The 25,145-nt window shown below is 35.5% G+C and overlaps 1 protein-coding gene across 8 annotated transcripts in view; it reads left to right on the top strand.

The window, feature by feature from the left end:
• BBS9 (Bardet-Biedl syndrome 9) overlaps positions 1-25,145 on the top strand; it is a 456,994-nt gene that overhangs the window by 193,627 nt on the left and 238,222 nt on the right. For all 8 annotated transcript variants that reach the window (XM_032286823.1, XM_032286822.1, XM_032286824.1 and 5 more), the window contains 3 exons: positions 14,538-14,719; positions 20,695-20,771; positions 23,995-24,048. In XM_032286823.1, the coding sequence (XP_032142714.1) occupies positions 14,538-14,719; positions 20,695-20,771; positions 23,995-24,048 (313 nt within the window). The remainder of the gene's footprint in view (positions 1-14,537; positions 14,720-20,694; positions 20,772-23,994; positions 24,049-25,145) is intronic.

Below are 25,145 nucleotides of genomic sequence, written 5' to 3'. Positions count from 1 at the left end.
TCTCTTCTGTTCCATTGGTCTTTGTGTCTGTTTTTACATCAGTACCATGCTGTTTTGGTCACCATATCTCTGTAGTTTAATTTGAAGTCAGGTAATGTGATCCTTCCAGTTTTGTGGTTCTTGCTCAGGATAGCTTTGGCTATCCTGGGTCTTTTGTGGTTCCACATAAATCATAGGATTATTTTTTCCTATTTCTGTGAAGAATGGCAGTGATATTTTGATAGGGATATCATTGAATATGTAGATTGCTTTGGGTAGTATGGACATTTTAACAATATTTTTCCAATTAATGAACAGAGAATATCTTTCCCTTTTTTTTCTGTCCTCTTCAATTTCTTTCATCAGTGTTTTATAGTTTTCATTTTAGAGACCTTTTACCTCCTTGGTTAATTCCTAGGTATTTAATTTTCTTCATAACTTTTGTAAATGAGATTACTTTCTTGATTTCTTTTTCAGATTGTTCACTATTGGTATATAGAAATGCTACTGATTTTTGTATGTTGATTTTGTATTCTGCAACTTTATGGAATTTGTTCTAATAGTTTTTGGTGGAGTCTTCAGGTTTTTTCAAATGTAATGTCGCATTGTCTGCAAACAAGGCCAATTTACTTTCTTCCTTTCTAATTTTGGATAGCCTTTATTTCTTTGTTTTATTTGATAGGTAGGACTTTGAGTACTGTGTTGAATAACAGTGATGAAAGTGGGCATCCATGTCATGTTCCAGATTTTGGAGGAAAGGCTTTCCATTTTCCCATTCAGTATGATATTAGCTATGGGTCTGTCTTATATGACCTTTGTTATGTTGAGGTACTTTCCTTCTATACCCAGTTTTTTCCAGGTTTTATCATGAAAGGATGTCGAATTTGAATTTTATCAAATACCTTTTTTTAGCATCAATTGAAATGATTATATGGTTTTTGTCCTTCATTGTGTTGATTTTATATGTCACATTTATTGATTTGCATATGTTGAACTATGCCAGCATCCCAGGGACAAATCCCACTTGGTCCTAATGAATGATCTTTTTAATGCATTTTGAAGTTGCTTTACTAATATTTTGTTGAGGGTTTTTGCATCAATGTTCATCAGCTTTATTGGCTTGTAGTTTTCTTTTTTTGATGAGTTTTTGCTTTATTTTGTTGTCGGGATAATACTGGTATTGTAGAGTTTGGAAGTATTCCCTCCCCCTCTATTTTTTGTAATAATTTAAGTAGAATTGGTATTAGTTTTAAAAAATACTTGGTATAACTCAGCGGTGAAATCAGTGAGTCTCAGGTTTTTTTTTTTTTATGGGAAAATTTTTATTATAGTTTCAATCTCATTACTTGTTTCTGGTTTGTTTAGGTTTTGGATTTCCTTATGGTTCAATCATGGAATTTCTTCCAGGTTTACCAATTTATTGGCATATAGTTGCTCATAGTAGCTACTAATGATCCTTTGAATTTCTACAATATCAGTCTTACTGTCTTCTTTTTTATCTCTGATCTTACATTTGAGTCTTCTGTCTTTTTTTCTTAGTCTGGCTAAAGATTTGTTAATTTTGTTTATCTTCTCAAAAAACAACTTTTTCTGTTTGATTTTTGTATTGTTTTCTTCATTTCAATGTCATTTATTTCTAGTGTTATGTTTACAATCTTTTTCTTTTACTAATTTTGAGTTTGATTTGCTCTTGCTTTTCAAATTCTTTAAGATGCATCATTTGGTTGTTTATTTGAAATTTTTCTACTTTGTAACTGTAGGTGCTTATTGTTCCTCTTAGTTCTGCTTTTGCTGTATCCTATAGGTTTTTGTATGTTAGATATCCATTATCATTTATTTCAAGAAAATTTTCAATTTTCTTTTAATTTTTTCATTGATCCATTGTTCATTAGGAGCATACTATTTAATTTACATGTGCTTGCATAGTTTCCAAAATTCATTTTTTTATCGATTTCTAGTTTAATTCCATTTTGGTCAGAGAATACTCTTGATATTATTTCATTTTTTTTTAATGTTTTAAGACTTGTTTTGTGGTGCAACATTTTGTCTGTTTTTGAGAATGATCCATTTGCTGAAGAAAATAATGTATATTCTGTAGTCATTAGATGAAATGTTCTGTAAATATCTGTTACTTCTATTTGGTTTGTAATGCTGGTTAATCTGATGGGGTTTTTTTGGTTTATTTTGTGTCTGGAAGATCTGTTCAATATTGAAAGTGATGCGCTGAAGTCTATAGCTATTATTTTATGGGGTTCTATCTGCCTCTTTTGCTCTGGTAATATTTGCTTTATTTATTGGGATGTTCCAGTGTTGGGTGCATATATATGCACAATTTTTATATCTTCTGGTTGAGTTGACTTTATTATTATTATATAATAACCTCCTTCATCTCTTTTTATAGTTTTGTCTGATATAAGTATAGCTACTTTTTGTTGTCTTTGGTTTCCATTGGCTTAGAATATCTTTATTGATTCTTTTATTTTTAGTTTATGTGTATCTTTATATGTGAAGTGTGTTTCTTGTAGACAGCTCATCATTGGGTCTTTTGATTGTACAAGATGTCTTTTGATTGTACAGTTTAGTACTTTTATGTTCAGTTTTCATTATTAATAAGTGAGGACTTCTGCCATTTTGTTCTGTGGTTTCTGGTCTTCTCTTACTTCCTTTCTTCATTCCTGTCTTTTTTTTTTTTTTTTTTTTTTGAGATGGGGTCTCACTCTGTCACCAAGGCTGGAGTGCAATGGTGTGATTTTGGCTCACTGCAACCTCTGCCTCAAGGGTTCAAGTGATTCTTCTGCCTCAGCCTCCCAAGCAGCTGAGATTACAGGCATGTGCCACCATGCCCAGCTAATTTTTGTATTTTTGTAGAAACAGGATTTCTCCATGTTGGCTAGGCTGTCTTGAACTCCTGACCTCAAGTAATCCACCCACCTCGACCTTTCAAAGTGCTTTGGTTATAGGTGTGAGCCACCACACCTGGGCCCCTGTCTTCCTTTTAATGAAGGTTATTTTTCTCTGGTGGTACATATTAATTTCTTGCTCTTAGTTTTTGTGTATCAGTTGTATGTGTTTTGATTTGAGTTTAGCATGAGGCTTGCAAATATGATCTTATAACCCATTATTTTAAACTGATGAAAACTTAACACTGATTTCATAAATAAGCAAACAAGGAAACAGAGAAAACTAATCTACACTTTGTCCCTTTGCTTTATAGCTTTTTTTTTTTCTCTTTATACCTTATTGTACTATCTTTGTATTAAAAAGTTGTAGCTATTATTTTGGATTCAGTTCATCTTTTAGTATTATTACTCAAGATATGAGTATTTTACACACCACAATTATAGTGTTATACTATTTTATGTTTTTCTGTGTCCTTGCTATTACCAGTGAGTTTTATACCTTCAGGTGATTTTTTATTGCTCGTAAACATCCTTCCCTTCCCCACCCCTCCCCCACACACTGAAGAACTCCCTTTAGCGTTTTTTGTAGGGGAGGTCTGGTGTTGATGAAATCTATCAGCTTTCATTTGTCTGGGAGAATCTTTATTTCTCCTTCATGTTTGATGAATATTTTTGCTGGACATACTTTTCTAGGAAAAAGTCTTTTTTTTTCCTTCAGCACTTTAAACATCATACCATTCTCCCCTGGCTTATAGAGTTCCCACCGAGAAGTTTTCTGTCAGACATACTGGAGCTCCATTGTAGAGTATTTGTTTCTTTCCTCTTCCTGCTTTTAGGATCTTTTCTTTATCCTTGCCTTTCAGAATTTGATTATTAATGATATTGCAGTAGTCTTATTTGTGTCAAACCTGCTTGCTGTTCTGTAACCTTTTTGTGCTTGAATATCGATATCTTTCTCTAGGTTTGGGAAGTTCTGTTATTATCTCTTTGAATAAACTTTCTATCTTTTTCTTTGTCTTTACTTCCTCTTTAAGGCTAATATCTCTTGGATTTACCTTTTTGAGGCTATTTTCTAGATCTTGTAGGTATGCTTGATTGTTGTTAAATTATTTTTTCTTTTGTCTCCTCTGCCTGTGTATTTTCAAATAGCCCGTCTTCAAGCTTACTAATTCTTCTACTTGATTAGTTCTGTTGGAAGACACTCTGATGCATTCTTCAGTATGTCAATTGCATTTTTCAATTCCAGAATTTATGCTTGATTCTTTTAAATTATTTCGATATCTTTGTTAAATTTAGGATAGGATTCTTAATTTCTTCTCTGTGTTATCTTGAATTTCTTGAATAGCTGTGTTTCCTAAAAACAGCTGTTTTGATTTCTCTGAAAGATCACCTATCTCTGCCTCTCTGGGATTAGTTTTGTTTACCTTATTTAGTACATTTGGTAAGGTCATGTTTTCCTGGATAGCCTGGGTGCTTGTGGATGTTCATCAGCATCTGGGAATTGAAGGCTTAGGTATTTATTGTTGCCTTTGCAATCTGGGTTTTTCGTACTTGTCCTTTTTCTGAAGGCTTTCCAGGTATTCAGAGGGACTTGGGTGTTACAATCTAAATTTTGGGTCACAGCAGCCATATCTGCATTAGGGAGCACCTGAAGCCCCATAACACTCTGGCTCTTATACTATAGTGGTACCACCTTGGTGGAGTTGGATCTGATCCAGAATAATTCTCTGGATTACCAGAGAGATTCTTGCTTTCTTCTCTTACTTTTTCCCCAACAAATAGAGTCTATCTCTCTCTCTGGTGTGCTTCCTAGAGCTGGGGGAGTAGTGACACATTCACTCCTGCGGCCACCACCAATGGGAGTATGCTGAGTTAGAGCCGAAGCCATCATGTACTGGGTCTCATCCAAGGGCTGTCATAACCACTCCCTGGCTAACATTTATGTATGCTCAAGTTACTAGGTCTCTACAATCATCTAGTGGTAAAGCTAGCCAGGCTTGTGTCCTTCCCTTCAGGGCAATTAATTTCTTGTGGCCCCAGGTAGGTTCAGAGGGGAGCGAGGGTCTGGAATTAGAAACTTAGGAATCTACCTGGTGCTCTGTTTTAGTGCAGTAAACTAAGTGAGTAAACTCAAGCTAGAAGCAATGTCCATCCCACACTTTTCTTTCCTTTCCAGAAGAGTCTCTCCCCATTACTACCACCACCTAGGCTTACAGTGAGTACTGCCTGGCAACCCGAAGAGCTTGCTTGGTGCTCTACTCCACTGCAATCCAGCTGGTACCTATGCTGTAAGACAAACCCTCCTTTACTCTTCTCTCTCCTTTTCTGAAGCAGGATGAGTCTCCCCCATGACCATTGCAGTTGGGAATGTGCTGGGTCTGACCAGAAGCCAGCACTTCTCTGAATTCCACATAAGGCCCATGGCGAGTACTGCCTGGCTACCACTGTTGACTATTCAGGGCCCAGGGGCTCTTTAATCAGTAGGTAATGAATCTTGCCTTGAGTGGATTTTTCCCTTCAAGGCAGTGGGTTCCCTTCTGGACCAGGGTGTGTCTAGAAATGTCATCTGGGATCTAGGGCTTGAAATGGGTATCTGAGGTCTCCGCCTAGTGCTTTATTCTACTGTGGATGAGCTGGCATCCAAGTTACAAGACAAAGTACTCTTTACTCTCCTTACTTCAAACAGAAGGAAGGGGTCTTTTCTAGAGCTGTGCACTACTTTGCTGGGTGTTGGGGGAAAGGTGGTGCAAGCACTCCCTTGGCTGCCCAATCTGGTGTCTCATTGGGTCTTTTGCTCTCCATGTCCACTGGCAGTGAGCCCAGTGAAGCACTAGGACTCACCCAGGAATTGTGATTCTTGTGGCCTGGACTTTCTTTTATGTTTGTTTAGGACCATAGAACACTTTACCTACAGTGGCAAGGTTCGCTGTAACTCAATTTCCTACCACTGGGATGGACAATTTCATTTTTTATTCTGAATAGAAAATGAAAATGAGGTGGAGGAACATATTATGTAGGGCATTGGGACTCTTTTAAGGACTTGAGCTTTCGTTATGAGTGCCAGAAGAGCTACTGTAGGGTTGTCAGCAAACATGAATATTCTTACCGCGTTGTTGGAAAGTTACTGTAGAGGCACATAGACAGAAGCTGAGAGACTATTTAATGACAGTCATCCAGTGCAGATTAAAGGGTGTTTGTTAGGCTTGGTCGGTGGTTCACACCTATATTCCCAGCACTTTGGGAGGCTGAGGAAGGAGGATCACCTAAGACCAGGAGTTCAAGACCAGACCTACAACATAACAAGACCCTATTTCTAACAACAAAAAAGTTAGCTTAATATGTTGTCATGCACCTCAGCTACTTGGAAGGCTGAGGCAGGCCACTTGAGCCCTGGAGTTTGAGGTTACAGTGAGCCATTATCATACCACTGCACTCCAGCCTGAGTGACAGAGTGAGAGTCTGCCTCTAAAGAAGAGTCAATAAAAAAGAAATGTTTGTTTCATGCATGTAGAAGTGCACTTGGTGATAAGTGGTTGGATTCTGGACAAATTTAAAAAATAAGGCTGGTAATATTTACTGATGTATTTTATGTGGTTGCAAGAAAAAGAAAAGGGAGGAGGAGTCAAGCATGGCTTTAAGGTTCTTTCCGGATGACCAGCTTAAAGAATGGAGTTACCAATAGCAGAAATAAGAAACATGCAGGAGGGGTAGCTTTGAGTTGGAGAGGTAAGGCCAAAAAGGAACTCAAGGGTAGCCATGTTGAGCTTTAGATGTCTGTTGGCCTTCTAAGTGTAACCGTTAAGTAGGCTGCTGGATGTATGTGTCTGGCTGGAGATACAGAGGTGGAAGCTGGCATGAAGAAAGTATTTAAAGAAAGTATTTAAAGAAAGTATTTAAAGTATTTAAGACTGAATGAGGCCACTAAGACTGGAGTCCTTTACCTTCATTTTGTTCCTTCTTTTTCATCTGTGAGGATCTACTTCTGGTCAAGATCCAGCTTCTGCATCCTCTGTCCTGTGAAGCCTTGCTCTGCTCTCTGATGCAGGCCGACTGCGCTTTCTTCCTACTGTGCTACATATTCCACATTGGATTACAATTGCTTTTATTTAAAATAAGTTTAAGACCTTCCAATTAGACCAAAGTTTTTTATACGCAAGCATCATGTCGTCTTTGCCTTTAGAATAGCTTCTGTTGTACCCCAGATGCTCAATAAAAATGTCTTAAATGATTGATGATGGATTGATTAAAATATGTTCAGATGCCCATGTTCAGTACTTTGGGACTGAGGAAGAGCTGCATGAACTGAGTGTGCCTGACTGCACTTGAAGGGAAATGCCTTTCAATCATGTGCTCCTTACTGAGGTACAGTAAAACTTGGATGCAATAAATACTACTTAGGGTTTTAAGATTTCCTTGATATCTATATATGTTAGTAAAAAACAGACTTTCACAATTGGATAACTTAAAATGTTTCTATTTTGCATAAAATGAGGCCAAACAAGAGACCATCAGGTTCAACACATGTTCTTTTTGTTTTTAAAACTACTATTCATTTGTTTTAGTGTATTAGCAAATGAAAGAAGCCATTTATTTTCTATCCATTGAGCTATATTTCAAATAATTTCATGCTACACATTTATAGATCGGCTTTGTTGGAAAAATATAAGTAGTTAAATGTTTTTAATTCCACAGGTATTTAAATTTCTAAGTTGCTGATATGAATTTAGTCTCTGGGATGGAAAATAGAATATATTTTTTAAAATAAAAAATAAAGTTTTCATTCCAATCTTATTTATTTATTTATTTATAGTCAGAGTTTCATTCTTATCAGCCAGGCTGGAGTGCAGTGGCCTGGTCTTAGCTCACTGCAACCTCTGCCTCCTGGGTTCAAGTGATTCTCATGCTTCACCCTCCCAGGTAGCTGGGATTACAGGTGCACATCACCATGCCCAGAAGATTTTTGTATATTTAGTAGAGTTAGAGTTTAACCATGTTGTCCAGGCTGGTCTGAAAATCCTGTCCTCAGGTGACCCACTTGCCTTGCTCTCCCAAAGTGCTGGGATTACAGGTATGAGCCACTGCACCTGGCCCTAATCTTATTTTGTTACTATAAGACAAAATGAAAATAACTCATCATTTCACTAGTTAGAGATAGTCACCATTCTATTAACATGTAGGTATTTTTGCTAATCTGTGTTTTATACATATATATTTACAAACTTAGAATAAAATGTACATGCAGTATTATATTTTGCTTTTATGTTTTTATTTTTTCTGATAACAGATGTTTGATAAGATATGATTTTTAATGGTTTCTAAACATTTTATTATAGATACACCATGATTAAAAAATATTCCCTACATACCATTTGGTTGTTTCTAAATTTTAAAAATAACCACAAAAGTATATTACTGCATAAAAGATAATAGTATTTTTATGGGTTTTGATATATTTTTCTAAAATGTTCTCTAAAAGGATTCTAACAGATTTCCATTTGTATCAAAAGTATATGAGAGTTTCTGTCTCCATGTATCTGCTCTAACAGCTGGACTCATAATTAAATACAATTTATTTGCTAGTTTGAGATGCTAATCAAATATACCTTTTTAAAAATAGTTTTAAAGTATGCATTTTTTTAATTTTGAGAAGGTTTTCACTTATTTATTGACTGTATTATTTTTATCTGTGTATTGTCTGTACATGGCCTTTTACCTTTTTCTGTTGCATATAATCCTATTTTCATTGATTTGTAAAAGTTCTTTACATGTTAGGTTTAACATATAAAATTGTTTTCATAGGTTAAAAACAGTTGAATATCAGGAACTTCTTCATATAATTTAACTTAACATGTTGTATTTTACATTGCTTGCCAATGTTTTCCGAGTTTGTTCTTTGTTCTTTCTGTGTTGTATTCTTAAGCCTGTAACAAGTTTAAAATTTTAATGTAATTTAATTTGAGATTCTTTCCTTTGTAGTTTCATCTGGTTGCTTTCTTATAGGAAAAGTTCTTACCATCTCAAAGGAAGATAAATATTTTTGTAGTTTCATATTTTTAAATTGCACTTTAAAAATACATCTGGAATTTTTGTTTTAATGTATTGTTAAGGCAGGGATCTGTTTACTGAGTGATAAAACCATTATTTACAGATTCCTAAGCAAAATCCCATTTTTTAATTTCATGCCCCATTGGTGAAATCACAAAATAACTATATGTCTTAGGAATGTAGCATCTTTGACCTGATTCTTTATAAAGTGCATTATTCTGGTGACTTAGCTTAGCTGGTGCATTTTCACAGACCAGCAATAATTCAGAGACCTTCATTTTGTCAATGTTAACACTGCTTTTAAGATAGAAGCCTTAGGTTACATATATTGGATTTAATTGGTGATTCCTTTTAGCATAACTTTCTATCATTCATAGAAGCATACTCATTAACCCACATGAACAATATTGTTAAAATATTTAATCAGATGCAAAAATCCTTGACAGAAAACTGGCTAATCGAATCTAACATCACATCAAAAAGATAGTACATCATGATCAAGATCAAGTGGCGTTCATCCCAGGGATGCAGGGGTGATTTAACATATATAAGTTAATAAATGTGATATATCACATAAACCAAATTTAAAACAAACCCATATAGTTATCTCAATAGATGCAGAAAAAGCATTTGATAAAATCCAGCATGTCTTTATGATAAAAACTCTCAACAAAATAGGCATAGAAGGGACTTACCTCAAAGTAATAAAAGCTGTATATGACAAACCCACAACCAGCATCATGCTGAATGAGAAAAATCGAAAACATTTCCCTTGAGAACCAGAACAAGACAAGGATGTCCACTTTCATTACGTTTATTCAGCATAGTACTAGAAGTCATAGCCAGAGCAATCAGATAAAAGAAAGAAATAAAGGGCATCCAAAAGAGTAAGTCAAAGTACTCTTGGAAAAGAGTAAGTCAAATGGTCTCTGTTTTCCAATGATATGATCGTATGCCTAGAAAACCCTAAAGACCCATTCAAAAAGCTCTTAGATCTGATAAGCAAATTCAGTAAAGTCTCAGGATACAAAATCAACGTATACGGAGCGGTAGCACTGCTATACACTAACAACAACAAAAATGAGAATCAAATGAAGAACTCAGTCCCTTTTATAACAACTGCAAAAACACACACACACACACACACACACACACAAACTCCAAAAAGCCACACACACACACATGCACACAAACCCCCCCCCGCCAAAAAAAGAAAAACCACCACCAACACAAAAAACATAGGCATATACTTAACCAAGGAGGTGAAAGAGCTCTATAAGGAAAACCACAAAACAATGCTGGAAGAAACCACAGATGACACAAACAAATGGAAACAAATTCCATGCTCAAGAACGGGAAGAATCAATATTGTGAAAATGAACATAATGCCCAAAGCAGTCTACAGATTCAACACAATTCCTATCAAAATACCATCATAATTCTTCACCGAACTAGAAAAAACAACCCTGAAATTCTTATGAAACCAAAAACAAGTCCGCATAGCCAAACCAATATTAAGCAAAAAGAGCAAATCTGAAGGCATCATATTATCCAACTTCAAATTATACTGCAAGGCTATGGTCACCCAAACAGCATAGTAATGGTATAAAAACAGGCACATAGACCAATGGAACAGTATAGAAAACCCAGAAATGAAGCCAAATTTACAGTGGACTGATCATTGACAAAGCATACAAAAACATGAATTGAGTAAAGGACACCCTATTCAATAGACGGGGCTGGGAAAACTGGCAAGCCATACGTAGAAGAATAAAACTGGATTCCCTTCTCTTGCCTTATACAAAAATAAGCTCAAAATGGATCAAAGACTTAAATCTAAAACATGAAACCATAACCAAAAACCACCTGTACCCAAAAAACTATTGAAATGTTTTTAAAAATGAAAAGAGATTGAAGGCTTTGATATCCCTAAACAAATTACATACTATATTATCGTTCTTGACACAGCTTTTTGAAATTTATTCATTCACCCTTTTTTTGGTGCTATGTGTTTTTTTTTTTAAATAGTGGTAAAATATACGTAACATAAAAATTTACCATTTCAAGCATTTAAAAATGTACAGTTCTATGACATTAGGTACATTCACATTGCTGTGCAATCATTACCACCATCCATCTCCAGAACTTTTTTATCTTTCCTAAGTAAAACGCTGTATCTCTCAACCCCCTCCCCCAGCCCCTGGAAACCACCAGTCAACTTTGGGTTTCTGCAAATCTGACTACTCTAGGAATTTCATCTAAAAAGGATAGTTTTTGGGATACAGGTGGTTGTTGGTTACATGGATAAGTTCTTTAGTGGGCTTTTCGTGCACCTGTCAGCTGAGCAGTAGATAATGTACCCAATATATAGTCCTTTATCCCTCACCCCCTCCCAACCATCCCCTCTTACCAGTCCCCAAAATCCATGTCATCATTCTTATGCTTTTGCATCTTCATAGCTTAGCTCCCACTTATACATTGAGAACATGCCATATTTGGTTGTCTATTTTTAAGTTACTTCACTTAGAATAATGGCCAGCTCTATCCAAGTTGCTGCAAAGGACATTATTTCATTCCTTTTTATGGCTGAGTTGTATTCTGTGGTGTATAAACACCACATTTTCTTTATCCATTCATTGATTGATAGGCACTTAGTTTGGTTTCATATCTTTGCAAATGACATGAATAGACAATTCTTGAAAGAAGATATATAACAGCCAACAAACATATAACAAAGTGCTTAACATCACTAATCATCAGGGAACACTACTCAGCCATAAAAAGAAACAAAATAATCTATAATGTCTTTTTTTTGTGTGTGTGAAACCGAGTCTTGCTGTGTTGTCCAGGCTGGAGTGCAATGGTGTGATCTTGGCTCACTGCAACCTCTGCCTCCTGGGTTTAAGTGATTCTCCTGCCCCAGCTTCCCAAGTAGCTGGGATTACAGGTGCCTGCCACCACATGTGGCTAATTTTTATATTTTTAGTGGAGACAGAGTTTCATCATGTTGGCCAGCTCCTCTTGAATTCTGACCTCTAGTGATCCACCTGCCTCATCTTCCCAGCCTATAATGTCTTTTGCAATTGATTTTTTAAAAAGTAAATTGCTTAAGTTCTGTAATTACCTTAGCTGTCAAGACAGTCTGGTGAAATTTGTTCTTTTGGTGAGGGAAGACCCTGGCTACTCTCTTTACCATTTGGACACATGGAATATCAGTAAAAAGTGTTTTTAGAGAGTCTGAAGAAATATATATATTTTCTATTATCCAAACTCTTCCTATCTGAACTCAGAAACTTAATTGGTTCAGATAATTTTTTAGATAAATGCTTTATATTTAAATTGTTGCTGTTTGCTATCTAAATTGATGGAACAAAACTGATTTAGTAATAAACTTTTCAACTCAAAGACAAAATCAATTTAGATAGAGAGGAATACTTGTATTGGGTAAGAAAGGAGTACTTGTGTTGGGCAATGCTGGCTTTTCTGTATGATTGACTGTTCAAAGGATGAAGATCAAACAGAAATGCCTGTTCGAATTCAAAGTACTGATGAATCTGACATTCTCTGAGAAGCTCCCCACAGGTTTGCGCTTTAGCATCCTAAAGTTTCCTGAGGACTCATTGGATTTCTAGGCTTTAGTGGGGCCGACTAGAATGGGGAACAGACTATAGTCACAACTCAGAGGGAAGGGAAGGTTTGCTCTCTTGTAATGGGCTTGTCAGAACTGAAAGTTGGGATTTCCATGGCCACCAGGTGGCTTCAGTTACATGCAAAGAAAGGTTCAAGCCCAAAGGTACTCTGAGGTTGCTTTTCACACTTCAGGAAGATAATTCCATTTGGGGAGTATTTGTTTTCTGAGGGGTAGATGGCAGAACAATTCATAAAACTTAAAGCTTTTGAGGATTATCTAGTCTTACCTTCTCATTTTACAGGTAAAGAATATTTAGGAAAAGTTCCCCAAGTTGACTCAGCTCTATAGGGGTGGCATCAGAGATAGAACTCAAGTCTTTTGAGTCCTAGTCTAGTTCTTTAGCTGTTGAACCAGTGATATCCATCTAGTTTTTATTCCTTCAAAGCCATATGACAGGGTTGCACGTCACTGACTATACCTGAGCCCTGGAGACATGTATATCGCAATGTTGTGTTTAAGGCAGGTGGTGAAGTAGATGCTGGTGGCCATCTTATGGGCAGAACTGAGCAATGGTAGTATCTACTTCCAACCCAGTGGAGCTTTTAGATTAATGAAATCTACCTGCCATGATCCACAGTTGGGGAGTTTTAAACATTTTTGTTCATTCTGAATAAGCCTAGACTCTTACATGCTTCATCTATTGTATAGCTTATGTCCTTTTCTCTTCTTCAGATGAATAGCAACATTTTAAAATCTTCTTTTTTCTCACAATTTTTCTATTTTTGTTTACTTTTGGAGACAAGGTCTTGCCGTGTTGCCCAAGCTGGATTCACACTCCTGGGCTTAAGTGATTCTTTGCCTCATCAAGTAGCTGGGAGTACAGACATCTGCTACTGTGCCCAATTTATTATTTTTGATTAATATCTAACCTTTAGAACAGAGTCAAAAATACTTTAAAAAATCAAAAGTTTCTGTAGAAAACATAACAAACAAAAGTGAGTCAAACAATTCCATCATGTGTGAACTCAAAAATGGCTTATGACGATGTTGAATTTTTTTGTTTCTCTGGCAAACTTAGGGAGGAAGAAAATACAGTATTCATCGCAGCTGCTTTTTATGACATGTTCACAAAAACTTACAACTTAAAAAAATGGTATGCTAAAATTATCTGTAATTTATAGATTATGGCTAGTTTCTAGAGTAAAACAGACCTAAAGGAGCCTAAGAGAAAAAGAAGAGTGAAATAATGGGAGGAAAAGAAATAATTGGGATGAAAAGAGTGATAAAGAAAGAGCTGGTAAGTGGGACAACTGGCTGCTTCTAGCTAAAAGTGAAGAGAAAGAGAGAACAAACTAGAGGGCCACTTGAGTAGGAGATCATGTGAAGGAAGCTGTGATGGGTGGGCCTGGGAGAGGGCAAACTTGAATCTTAAGGATAGAGAGAGGGAAAAGGATGAGGAAAGATTGGGGTGGGGGCACTTTTTTTTGCAAGACCTCCCGTGGCTTCCCATACTAACTTTGTTTGCTGTTCTGTCCCCTGGATTGTCCCGTCTTCACTCCTGTGCCTCATTCCTGGTCTTAGGCCAACCAGCAGCCCAGCTGTGTCTCTTGCTCCATTGTACCTCCACAAGTGTTGTTCATATGCTTATTATGGATATGCCAAGTGGTAGCTGGAGGGAGGATTAAAAACAGTACTTAAAATGCTCTTAGAGCAGGATTTGCTTTGTAGTTAGGTCCCCAAAAGTGGTAGCTATTATAATAAGCTCTTTCCCTGCCTTAGTTGATCTTAACATTGGGAGTACTTCTATAAATACCAATCATGTTTGAAGTATTTGAATTGAGTCTTTGAAGTAAAACTCTAGAAATAGATATATTGTTATTTTCTTAATGGTGTGTTGATGCTGAATTGAGTAAAAGTGTAGTTGGTCAAGACTAAATTACTGAAATTTAAAATTATGTCTTATTTTCTTTTTCTTATTGTAGTGATTTAAAGGGAGTGATAGTCACTCTGAGTGATGATGGTCACTTGCAGTGTTCATACCTGGGGACAGATCCTTCTCTGTTCCAAGCTCCAAACGTTGAATCTCGAGAACTAAACTATGATGAACTTGATGTAGAAATGAAAGAACTGCAGAAAATCATCAAAGATGTTAACAAATCACAAGGTATCTCATGTGCAGCTTTCTATTATTTTAGTATTCATTGTGAAATTCATGTTATCTTGTATATAGATATTATTTTGTGTATTTGTTAATTTTTTCCTCTAGGCTTAATTAAAGTCATATTTGTAAAAACAGTATTGCTCTTTAGCACACAAGGTATTTATGTTACTTTACAGAAGCATGTTATGGCTTCTGAAAACATATTTAAGAAAATGTTTTTGTTATTAATGTTTCATGGACAGCACTATGTAGTTTTTTTCTTTACATGCTAAGAAAGGAAGAAGTACTTCTTTTGGTGGTAGTTTTAGGCCTTGAGAAGAGCATTAAAATTTAGAGTGGTCATTTATTAACTTCTGATATTCCTGAAATGACTTTAGGTTTTCTTTCAAAAGAAACCAAAGCACATGAGCTCCCATTTTGTTACTAAAAATATAGTCATTTGCAGCTTAGTGACATAATTTATGTTTGTAGTTAATTAACCGTCCAAATGGTGTGTAGCTTGTGGTATGCTGATTTCTAATGACTCAGAGGCTGATGATATTTTCAGTTCCTGAGTTTTGAATAACTCAATATTATCTTACTTTGGGACTCACAAGGGTATAATTTTTTTGTAAATTAAAAGGAGAAACGAAACACCAATCCTGCAGTTTGAGTTGGACATGTGAAAAGCATTAGTTTAAGTTCCCTTTTCAGGGTCAGGTAAAAGTATTTTTTTAATGAGAAAAAAATGGACTATTTTCACATAAAAGAAATGTTAAAACAAGCAGGAATAATAAAAGAAGCCGAGCATCAAAAGCCAACCAAAACAACAGAACCAGTCTTAATCCTGATCCAATCATTTTACTAGATTTATGTACTTTTGAGTCTATATTACCAACATTGTATTTCTCTGGTCCTGAGGAATTGAGATAATATATTTTAAAAATCTGAATATTAAAATAAAGTTATTATGCTTTGGTTTCACACATTCCTTTGGAAAGTTTTGAAAGTAAACCAGTGAAGCGCAGGTCTTTCAAGTACCTCCAATTACTTAAAAATCTATTTGTTGTCAGCACTGCTATGTCAAATAGTGATTAAAATTGGATATGTCATATCTCAGTATACAATTTTTTTTTTAAATTTTTGATACTAGCATTTTTTGGATTAATAGAATTATAAATCTCATTTTGTAAATTAAAATATTGGGGAAGTGTGGCATAGGCATGAAACATGAAATTTCCAGGGTTCATTAAATAATATAGCTTTCACTCCAAATTTCGTCTTGATATTGTGCCCTTTCCATAGTAATGTGCCAGTGATATTTTGATTAACATTAATTGAATGTGAAATTTCTCAGAAAATCCCTTACAGTTAAAAGTTATTTCTTGGTGGTTATAGTGATGAACTTGGATGAGAAGGTTTAGGCTATTTTACTTGTTATTACCTTGATCCCTTCAGTATATCTTGAAATAACTGCTAATTAAATTAAGGATACCCCTACAGACTTAGGTGTAAAGTGCCATGATTTACATAACCTCAATTCTTAATTAATGTTTGAAGTTCCTTGCCCCTTCTATGCCATTGCCATTTAGTTTTATTTCTGAGAAAGAAACAAAGGGAAACTTTTAAAACTGAGAGGTATTTAAAACATTTTATTTCTAGATGTGAAAAAAAATTAGTGTCTTATACCCTTATAAAACCATGGTATGTTTGTTTATTAAAATATCTGTAATTATATAAGAGCACAAAAATTATATAAGAGCACAAAATTTATTACAGTTTTAGCTTCTTTTTATTATAAGAATTTAAAATGCTGAACTTTGTGATGACCCCCATCATTCATTTAAATGTCACTTATTTCAGTATAGGGGCTTTAACTTACAAAAAATTTTCATAGTCTTGCAGGTTATGTTCAGTACTTAAAGCTTTTAAAAGTGTTTTCAAAGGAAGAGTTGCAGCAAAATTTAAAGCCAGTTTAAAGAGTACATTTTGTTGTACACATGGTGTATATTATCTACTATAATAAAAGTGTTTTTGAAGCTGATTTTATGTGTGTAAGTTATAAGAGGAATGTATGTTGTAAGCATGAAATCATAGTAATAATTTCTGTATGGCTCATAGATTCTGAAGCTTTTTATACTCAACTCATTAGTGTGAATCCTGCCTAGTATTTTTGTTACCAGTAGTCAACAACATCTACTGGTAGGAACTTTCAAAGACAGAATTTTATTTATGATTTAGATAGTTGATCATGTTGTCTACCCGGTGTGAGTATGAGGGACTGGGTGCAACATTGAGATAGGTGCCCATACATCTGTGTCTTCAGAAAGGGACAGACAGCAGTAAGAGGTAGGGGTATAAATGAAAGTCTGCACCCTGCTTGAAATGTCCAGCATAACCACTGATGTTATCACTGAATAGTAGAATCATTTGTATTTTGTGACACTGTTCACTTAAAATTCTGTCTGGCTACATGTCACAGAATACCCAAATAAGATAGAGGTTTCTTTCTTTCTCTTGTAAAAAAAGCCCAGTGATGGGCAGTCCAGGGTTGGCTTGGCAGTTCCACAGTCATCAGGGACTCTGATTCCTTCTATCTCAGGGTCATATATTGGTCCAGCATGACTTTTGGAACTCCTGCTCTCACATCTGCTGCTGAGTCAGCCCCCTTAAGGAGCTTTCTTGGAAGCCACACCCTGAATGGCTCCTACTCATGTCTCACTAGCCGCTCCAAGCTGCAAAACTGGCTGGGAAATTACGTGATTTAGTTGAGTACTTTGTTGCTTAGAATAAAATTGGGCTTTAAGTAAAGAGGAATCAAAGAGCAGTTATTGGGATGGGCAATGAACAGCCATTTGTACTCTCATTAACTTATGGAAATTTCCATTCCAAATCATGCAGTTTGGTGGGAATGCCTGATACCAGTTGTAGGCAATTCCTTTTTTTGTGAGACAGCTGATTCGTGTGGCATCATCCAGGTGCTTTCTATATTTTTAGTCAGCCATCCTCAGAGTGTGAGAGATGTTTCCTCTCAGGGTCACAGGGTGATCTCAGCAATTCTAGGTGTTATGTTCAGAGATGATTTTCAGGGAAGAATCATCAGGCTGTTTCTCCCGAGGCTCCCTCTTATTAGGAAGGAATAACTTTCCCAGAAGCATGTGCCAGCTCTCTCCATTCCCAGCTTTCCTTACCTTCCATCTGCCAGGATTAGGTCCCACGTTCATTCCTAAAACAACAAATGGTCAGTGGAAGGAAATCACCGTGACTGGATTTGACCCTGGTGTCTCTGAGATGAAGGTGAATAGCTCAATAAAATTAAGGCTCCAATATAAAGAGGGAAGAATGGATGTTGATTAGGCAGCCAGTAGTTCAATATATTATATATATATATATATATATATATATATATATATATATATACATGTATCACATATATATAAGTGACATATATGTAATTTTAAAATGTTTTTTGTTTAAAATCTTTGTGGTTGATACTGTGAATAAGTATCTCATTATGCAATATAAATATGTTTAAAATTATGAATTAATTTACATTCCCACCAAAGATGTGAAAGCATTCCTATTTCTCCACATCCTCTCCAGCATCTGTTGTCTCCAGATTTTTTAATATCGCCATTCTAACTGGCGTGAGGTGGTATCTCAATGTGGTTTTAATTTGCATTTCTCTAATGACCAGTGATGATGAGCTTTTTTTCATATGTTTGTTGGCTGCATAAATGTCTTTGAAAAGTGTCTGTTCATATCCTTTGCGCACTTTTTGATGAGGTTGTTTTTTCTTGTAAATTTAAAAAATCTTTGTGGTTGGTACTATGAATGAGTATCTCATTATGCAATTTAAATATGTTTAAAATTATGAAAATAACATGTATATGATAAAAATAATTCAACCAGTACTAAAAGGATAAATAATGAAAGGCGAATCTTTGTTCAACCCAAGATCCTAGTTACACTCCATAAAGGCAATTCTTATCAAGAGTTTTTGTAACAAGCAGTGGGGAAAGGATTCCCTATTTAATAAATGGTGTTGGGAAAACTAGCTAGTCATCTGCGGAAAGCTGAAACTGGATCCCTTCCTTACACCTTATACAAAAATTAACTCTAGATAGATCAAAGATTTAAACATGAGGCCTAATGCCATAAAAACTCTGGAAGAAAACCTAGGCAATACCATTCAGGACGTAGACATGGGCAAGAACTTCATGACTAAAACACCAAAAGCAATGACAACAAAAGCCAAAATAGACAAGTGGGATCTAATTAAACTTAAGAGCTTCTGCACAGCAAAATAAACTATCAGTAGAGTGAACCGGCAACCAACAGAATGGGAAAAAAATTTTATAATCTACCAATCTGATAAAGGGCTAATATCCAGAATCTACAGAGAATGTAAACAAATTTACAAGAAAAAACAACCCCATCAAAAAGCGGGCAAAGGATATGAACAGACACTTTTCAAAGACATTTATGCAGCCAACTAACATGAAAAAAAGCTCATCATCACTGGTCATTAGAGAAATGCAAATTAAAACTACATTGAGATACCACCTCATGCCAGCTAGAATGGCGATATTAAAAAAATCTGGAGACAACAGATGCTGGAGAGGATGTGGAGAAATAGGAACACTTTTACACTGTTGGTTGGAGTTTAAATTAATTCAACCATTGTGGAAGACAATGTGGCGATTCCTCAAGGATCTAGAAATAGAAATACCATTTGACCCAGCAATCCCATTACTGAGTATATACCCAAAGGATTATAAATCATTCTTTTATAAAAACACATGCACACATATGTTTATTGCAGCACTGTTCACAATAGCAAAGACTTGGAACTGACCCAAATGCCCATCAAGGATAGGCTGGATAAAGAAAATGTGACACATATATACCATGGAATACTATGCAGCCATAAAAAAGGATGAGTTCACGTTCTTTGCAGGGACGTGGGTGAAACTGGAAACCATCATTCTCAGCACACTGACACAATGACAGAAAACCAAACACCACATGTTCTCACTCATAAGTGGGTATTGAATAATGAGAACACACAGGCATAGGGAGGGGAACATCACACACTGTGGCCTGGGGGTTAGGGGGCTAGAGGAGGAATAGCACGGGGTAGGGAGATTGGGGAGGAATAGCATTAGGAGAAATACCTAATGTAGGTGACGGGGCAATGGATGCAGCAAACCACTACCAAGGGATGTGTATACCTGTGTAACAAACCTACATGAGATGCACATGTATCCCAGAACTTAAAATATAATAAATACAAAAAAATAGTTTTCGTATATTCTTCTAGAAAATATTCATGTTTATGTAATTGTTTTGACACAAATATATGCATATTAGACACATTGTATTACATCTTGCTTTTTAAAACTTAACAGATAAATTTTGCAGTTTTAAAATATCAGTATGTAAAAATGGATAGCACTCCTGTTTACAACTTTGGGACATTGCATAGTACAGATATACCATAATTTATGTAACAGTTAGCCTGTTAATAGATATATAGATATTTAGATTCTTTTCATTTCTGAAAAAGTAACTACTAACATTAGAGACCTCCTTGGGCATGCTTATGGGTCTTAGATACATTCTTGTGAGTAGAATTAAGTCATATGATATGTACATTTTACATTTTGATTGTTATAGCCAACTTACCTTCAAAAGGGCTGTACTAATTTGGGCTTCCACTAGTAGTTAAAGAGAGGGCATTGAAATTCCCAATGCTGGTCAGTCAATGGCTCACATCTTAGCTAATATCTGCAGAAGGAGACAATTTTTTTTTACTGTATTATAGAGGTAAAGAATTAGCATCAAGCTTCTAATACTGTAATATATTAGTTTTATCAACTTGTGGGTATGTTTATGGGGCTGTTTTTATTTATGGTATAGACACACCTTTAAAGAAAAACTATAGACAGAAGGTTTTACTTTATGATTAAATGCCTTTTCTTTTTTTTAAATCACAGGTGTTTGGCCCATGACTGAGAGAGAAGATGACTTGAACGTTTCTGTTGTGGTTTCTTCTAACTTTGATTCAGTTTCTGTAGGTGTACTTGCAGATTTTAAAGGGGTTTATAATAGTAGTAGATTCTGATGAACTAGGATCAAAATGTGTTGATTTAAATTTTGGTCCTTCAGGTAGAAACTTCAGGGAGGATAACGAATTGTAGGCCTTGTTACTTTCTAGATAAAAACATTAGTAGACCCTTAGTGCCAGTAAGGAGCTCCTTGAGCAGGATTTCTGTTTTAAAAAGAAGTGGGATTGTGGGGGAAGAGAGCAGTAGAAGGGCTTCTTGCCCTAGTTCTAATCCTACTTAAAAAAAGTTTTTTTTAGCTTCCTTAGTTCCATAGCTTTGACCTAATATTAATGTAGCTGAATAATACTGACCCTACCAGATTTTTGTTGAAGGTTCAATGAGATAATGTTTGTGAGTGGCCTAGTTCAAAGTTCGATGATTTCTAGTCTTTAATACTTGGTGGTGGTGGTGGTGGTGGTGGTGGTAGGGTAGTTTAAGAGTATATAGTTGGTTCAAGAATTATTTTTTCCCTTATTTCTATCTGTGTGACACAAAGCAAGGTACTTAATTTTCTTAGTCTCAATTTTTTCATCTGCAAAATGGAAATAATAATAGAATCTACTTTGTTGATTGTTATGATAATTGTTATGATTGTCATTTTCATCTAATTACATTTTACTTTCAGTATTATAATAATCGTCACCATCACCATCACCATCATCACTATCATTATCACTATGTCCATGAGTTGTCTTGTTCATTGCTGTATAGTGGTTGCCAAATAATGGGTGCTCGATATGTATTTGCTCTATGAATGAGTGAATTAATACAACTGAGAAACAGAAAGGATGGAAGGAGGACTGTTCTTGATTATATTACTTCATCTCCTGACTTAGTTTTCTATAGGTACTTGTTAGGATATGATTGCTTATGTCTCACTGACTGCAGTTTATCTGTGTTTCTACCGCAGATGATCAATTTAGGGAAGTGGTTGAATTCACTCATTTTACCATATTTGGAGTTTATATCATAAAATTCTGCCTGGGAAATGTCTTCATTATTTAGGTATCAGAGCATACCTTAACATGTATATCATGAGTGTCCAAAGATTAATCTTAGTATAAACAGCCAATCCAATTTGTGATAAAAATCACATTAACATTGCTATAGTGTAGTAAATTGGATACACAGAAAAGTAGGACTATATATGAAAGAAATATTCACCTAGCTGAGTCACATAGTAGAGGCACTGTTTTAAACATTGGCCATTCAGCACACACCATTTTTCATTCTATCTAAGTGTGTAGTCTAAGTGGAACATTTCTGCTTAGTTAGCTGACAAATGTACATATATTTTCTTGCTGTGGAAATGACTTTTTTTTCCCCACTCTGGGCAACTAAATTTTTCTAGGCTCTCTTCAACATAGCTATTTGGAATGAGGAATTCCCTTTCTGTTTTTTAGGAACTTTTAGTCTTTGTAGGAAAATGCCTTATGTAGTAGCCCTGTATTATAATGTATATTTCCCTGTTGGTAACCCTGAATGCTGTTTTCTCTTAAGTAAGTGTCCCTTTCCAGCTTCATTTTCCCCGCATTACTGTTTTTTCCTTCTTAAGCGATTTCTTGACAGTATCACATTCATCTCATTGGAAAACATTAGCCCTACAATTTATGTGGCTTTGGTGCATGACGTCTTCTTATAGCCATTTCTTTCTTGCTATAGCTTTATGTTCCCAAAGGACTGGTTTCCTTGAAGTATCTAGGTGTTTAGTTGTGGATTGAAAGGAGCACGAAACAGGAGATCTTGATTTCTTTTCTAGATCTATGGATAGCTAACTGTAAAATATTTCCTGGATTTTAGGTAATATTAGAGCACAAAGCCTGGATTAATATTTTACTTTGAATCACTATTATGAAAGCATACATCTCAAAAAAGTAATATCATTTATATTATAAGGGAGTCTTTCTTAGAGGACATAAGCATTACTATCCCATCTTCCTGATTGAGAAGCTGGATCATAGTTCAAATATTGTTTCCTGTGGAGCCATAAGTAGAATATGAATCCCTCAACTCTGAATTCTGCGATGCCCATTATATTATAGGATCCCATTGCTTAGAAGTGGTTTAGTTTTTCTTAGTTAAAAAATATTTCAAGTAAAACAGCACAATGGATATTCATTGGTTGGATAGAGATATAATTTTAATCCCAAGAATTCATATGGGTATTATTAGAAAGCATGTTACCCCTTAGTCTTATTCTATCTTAGAGCATTTTTCTGTATCAATGTATTACTCTAAAAAATAAGCTCTAAGTGACAAGGGAAGTGTTTTATATATTACATTATACTATGTATTCTTTAAGAGGTAGGAGCAGGTAATGCAAGCTGACACTCAAAGAATGCCTATTGAATTAGTTTATGATATGCACTGGTTAAAAAAAAAGTATACTTTCATGTTGCATTTCTTTTCTTTTTTCCTTTTTATTTTTTGAGACAGAGTCTCACTCTTTTACCCAGGCTGGAGTGAAGTGACATGATCTCCGCTCACTGCAACCTCTGCCTCCCAGGTTCAAGTGATTCTCCTGCCTCAGCCTCCTGAGTAGCTGGGATTACAGGCGCCCGCCACCATGCCCAACTAATTTTTGTATTTTTAGTATAAACAGGGTTTCACCATGTTGGCCAGGCTGGTCTTGAACTTCTGACCTCAGGTGATCCACTCACCTGGCCCTCCTGTAGTACTAGGATTACAGGCATGAGCCACTGCACACGGCCCACTTCTGTTTTCTAGGTGTAAGGCCACTCAATCTTTATATCATTAGTTGCATGTCTTAGATACATGTTATTAATCAGAATGACACATATCTTCCGAAAGGTGAAAATACAAGGATCTAAAAGAATGGCATAATATTTTCTGGGACATACAGGGAGGTCTTCTTCTGTAACATAAATAACAAGCTAATAGAATTAATACTTTAAATATTTAAGCAAATTTGAGAATTGAGTGGTTTGACAAAATATGTGACATTTTCTTTCCTTTTTAGGGGATGAGTTTTTTAATATCAGCTTATGACTTTCTAGATGAAGGCATCAAAAAAGCCACATTTTTTCTTTTGGTCTGTCATTAGAGTGATAAATCCTTTATAGTTCCCTATTTTGGTAGTGGGAAGTATACATTGCACCCACTGTGTTCACTCATTGCTGTGTAATATTGAAATCATTCTTTCTCGCCTTCTCAATTTTGTGTTTACAGCAAGCAACTGATGTTGAGGTGGGAACTGACCTTGTCCCTTCTGTCACAGTGAAGGTATTGTACCAGATTTTATTCTGTAATGTACAAACAATATTATATATTTTATCACATCTGTTACTGTTGACAACTTGTAAGTAGCTTACAGAAATGTAAAATAAACACTTGGCATTTGTAGATATTTCCCCAGCCTTGAGTAGTGAATAGAAAACCTTTACTGTTACTTGGAAATATAAAACTGATAACTGCATTTATATCAATATGTATATAATATAAACAATTATTATGAAGTACTGTTATTATTTAAATGTGTAGCATGATCCAGACTTTTTTCTTTGGAAATAAAGTTAACATTTTAAATCTGCTAAAGGAATTGTGTCATTAGCATTCATAATAGACCAATTAATTGATTGTAGCATCATCATACATAATATACTGTGAACTGATATTGGAGAAGCACAGGGATGCTAATATCTTTTTTCGACCTATGATTATGTGTGTGTTTGAAAAGAATTCCCACCCATCTGTCTGTCATAGCTTTAAGTGAATGTATTTACAGCAAGAAAATATTAAATGAAGATGCCACAAAGTTAGAGTAGTGACAATTGGTAGTCCTGGAAAAATAGAATACTAAGGATGTGGTTTTGGTTAAGAATTTTAGTCCTGTCATTGTAGAATTTTAGAACTAGAATTTAAATGTAGAACCCTCTTAAAGCATTTAGTTTAAAATATGGTAATCAGTCAGCACATTATTAAGCTGAAAATATTTATCACTGCCCAAACCTTGGAAGCAAGAGAAGGTTGTGGATTTTGGCAATTCACTTAGTCAAAACTTGGATGGGGCTTTATATTTTCTTAGATTATGGGTTGCTGTCCTTGGAGGAGCTTGACAGGGCACCAAGCTTTACCAATTGTGTTCGCTTACACTAGAGCCAGCGGGTGGCCCAAGTGTGGAGATCTTTGGTCGAACTTGAAGGAAGCTGAATCTTACAACAGTTTCCTGAGCTAAGTTTTTTGGATGCTTGCCACTGGAAACAAGGGTGGTCTTTCCCCAGTATCCTTTCCCCCTTTCCCCCAATCCAATCAAAGGCTGTATCTCATTAATGCTTCTGAATCTGAAAAGGCATTAGTGGCAAGAAATCAAACACTTAAGA

Source organism: Sapajus apella, unplaced genomic scaffold, assembly GCF_009761245.1.
Source record: "Sapajus apella isolate SASKATOON/1434 unplaced genomic scaffold, GSC_monkey_1.0 scaffold19, whole genome shotgun sequence".
Classification (NCBI taxonomy): Eukaryota; Metazoa; Chordata; class Mammalia; order Primates; family Cebidae; genus Sapajus; species Sapajus apella.
The sequence above is the reverse complement of the archived record's forward strand: the minus strand, read 5'-3'. Positions and strand labels throughout refer to the sequence as shown.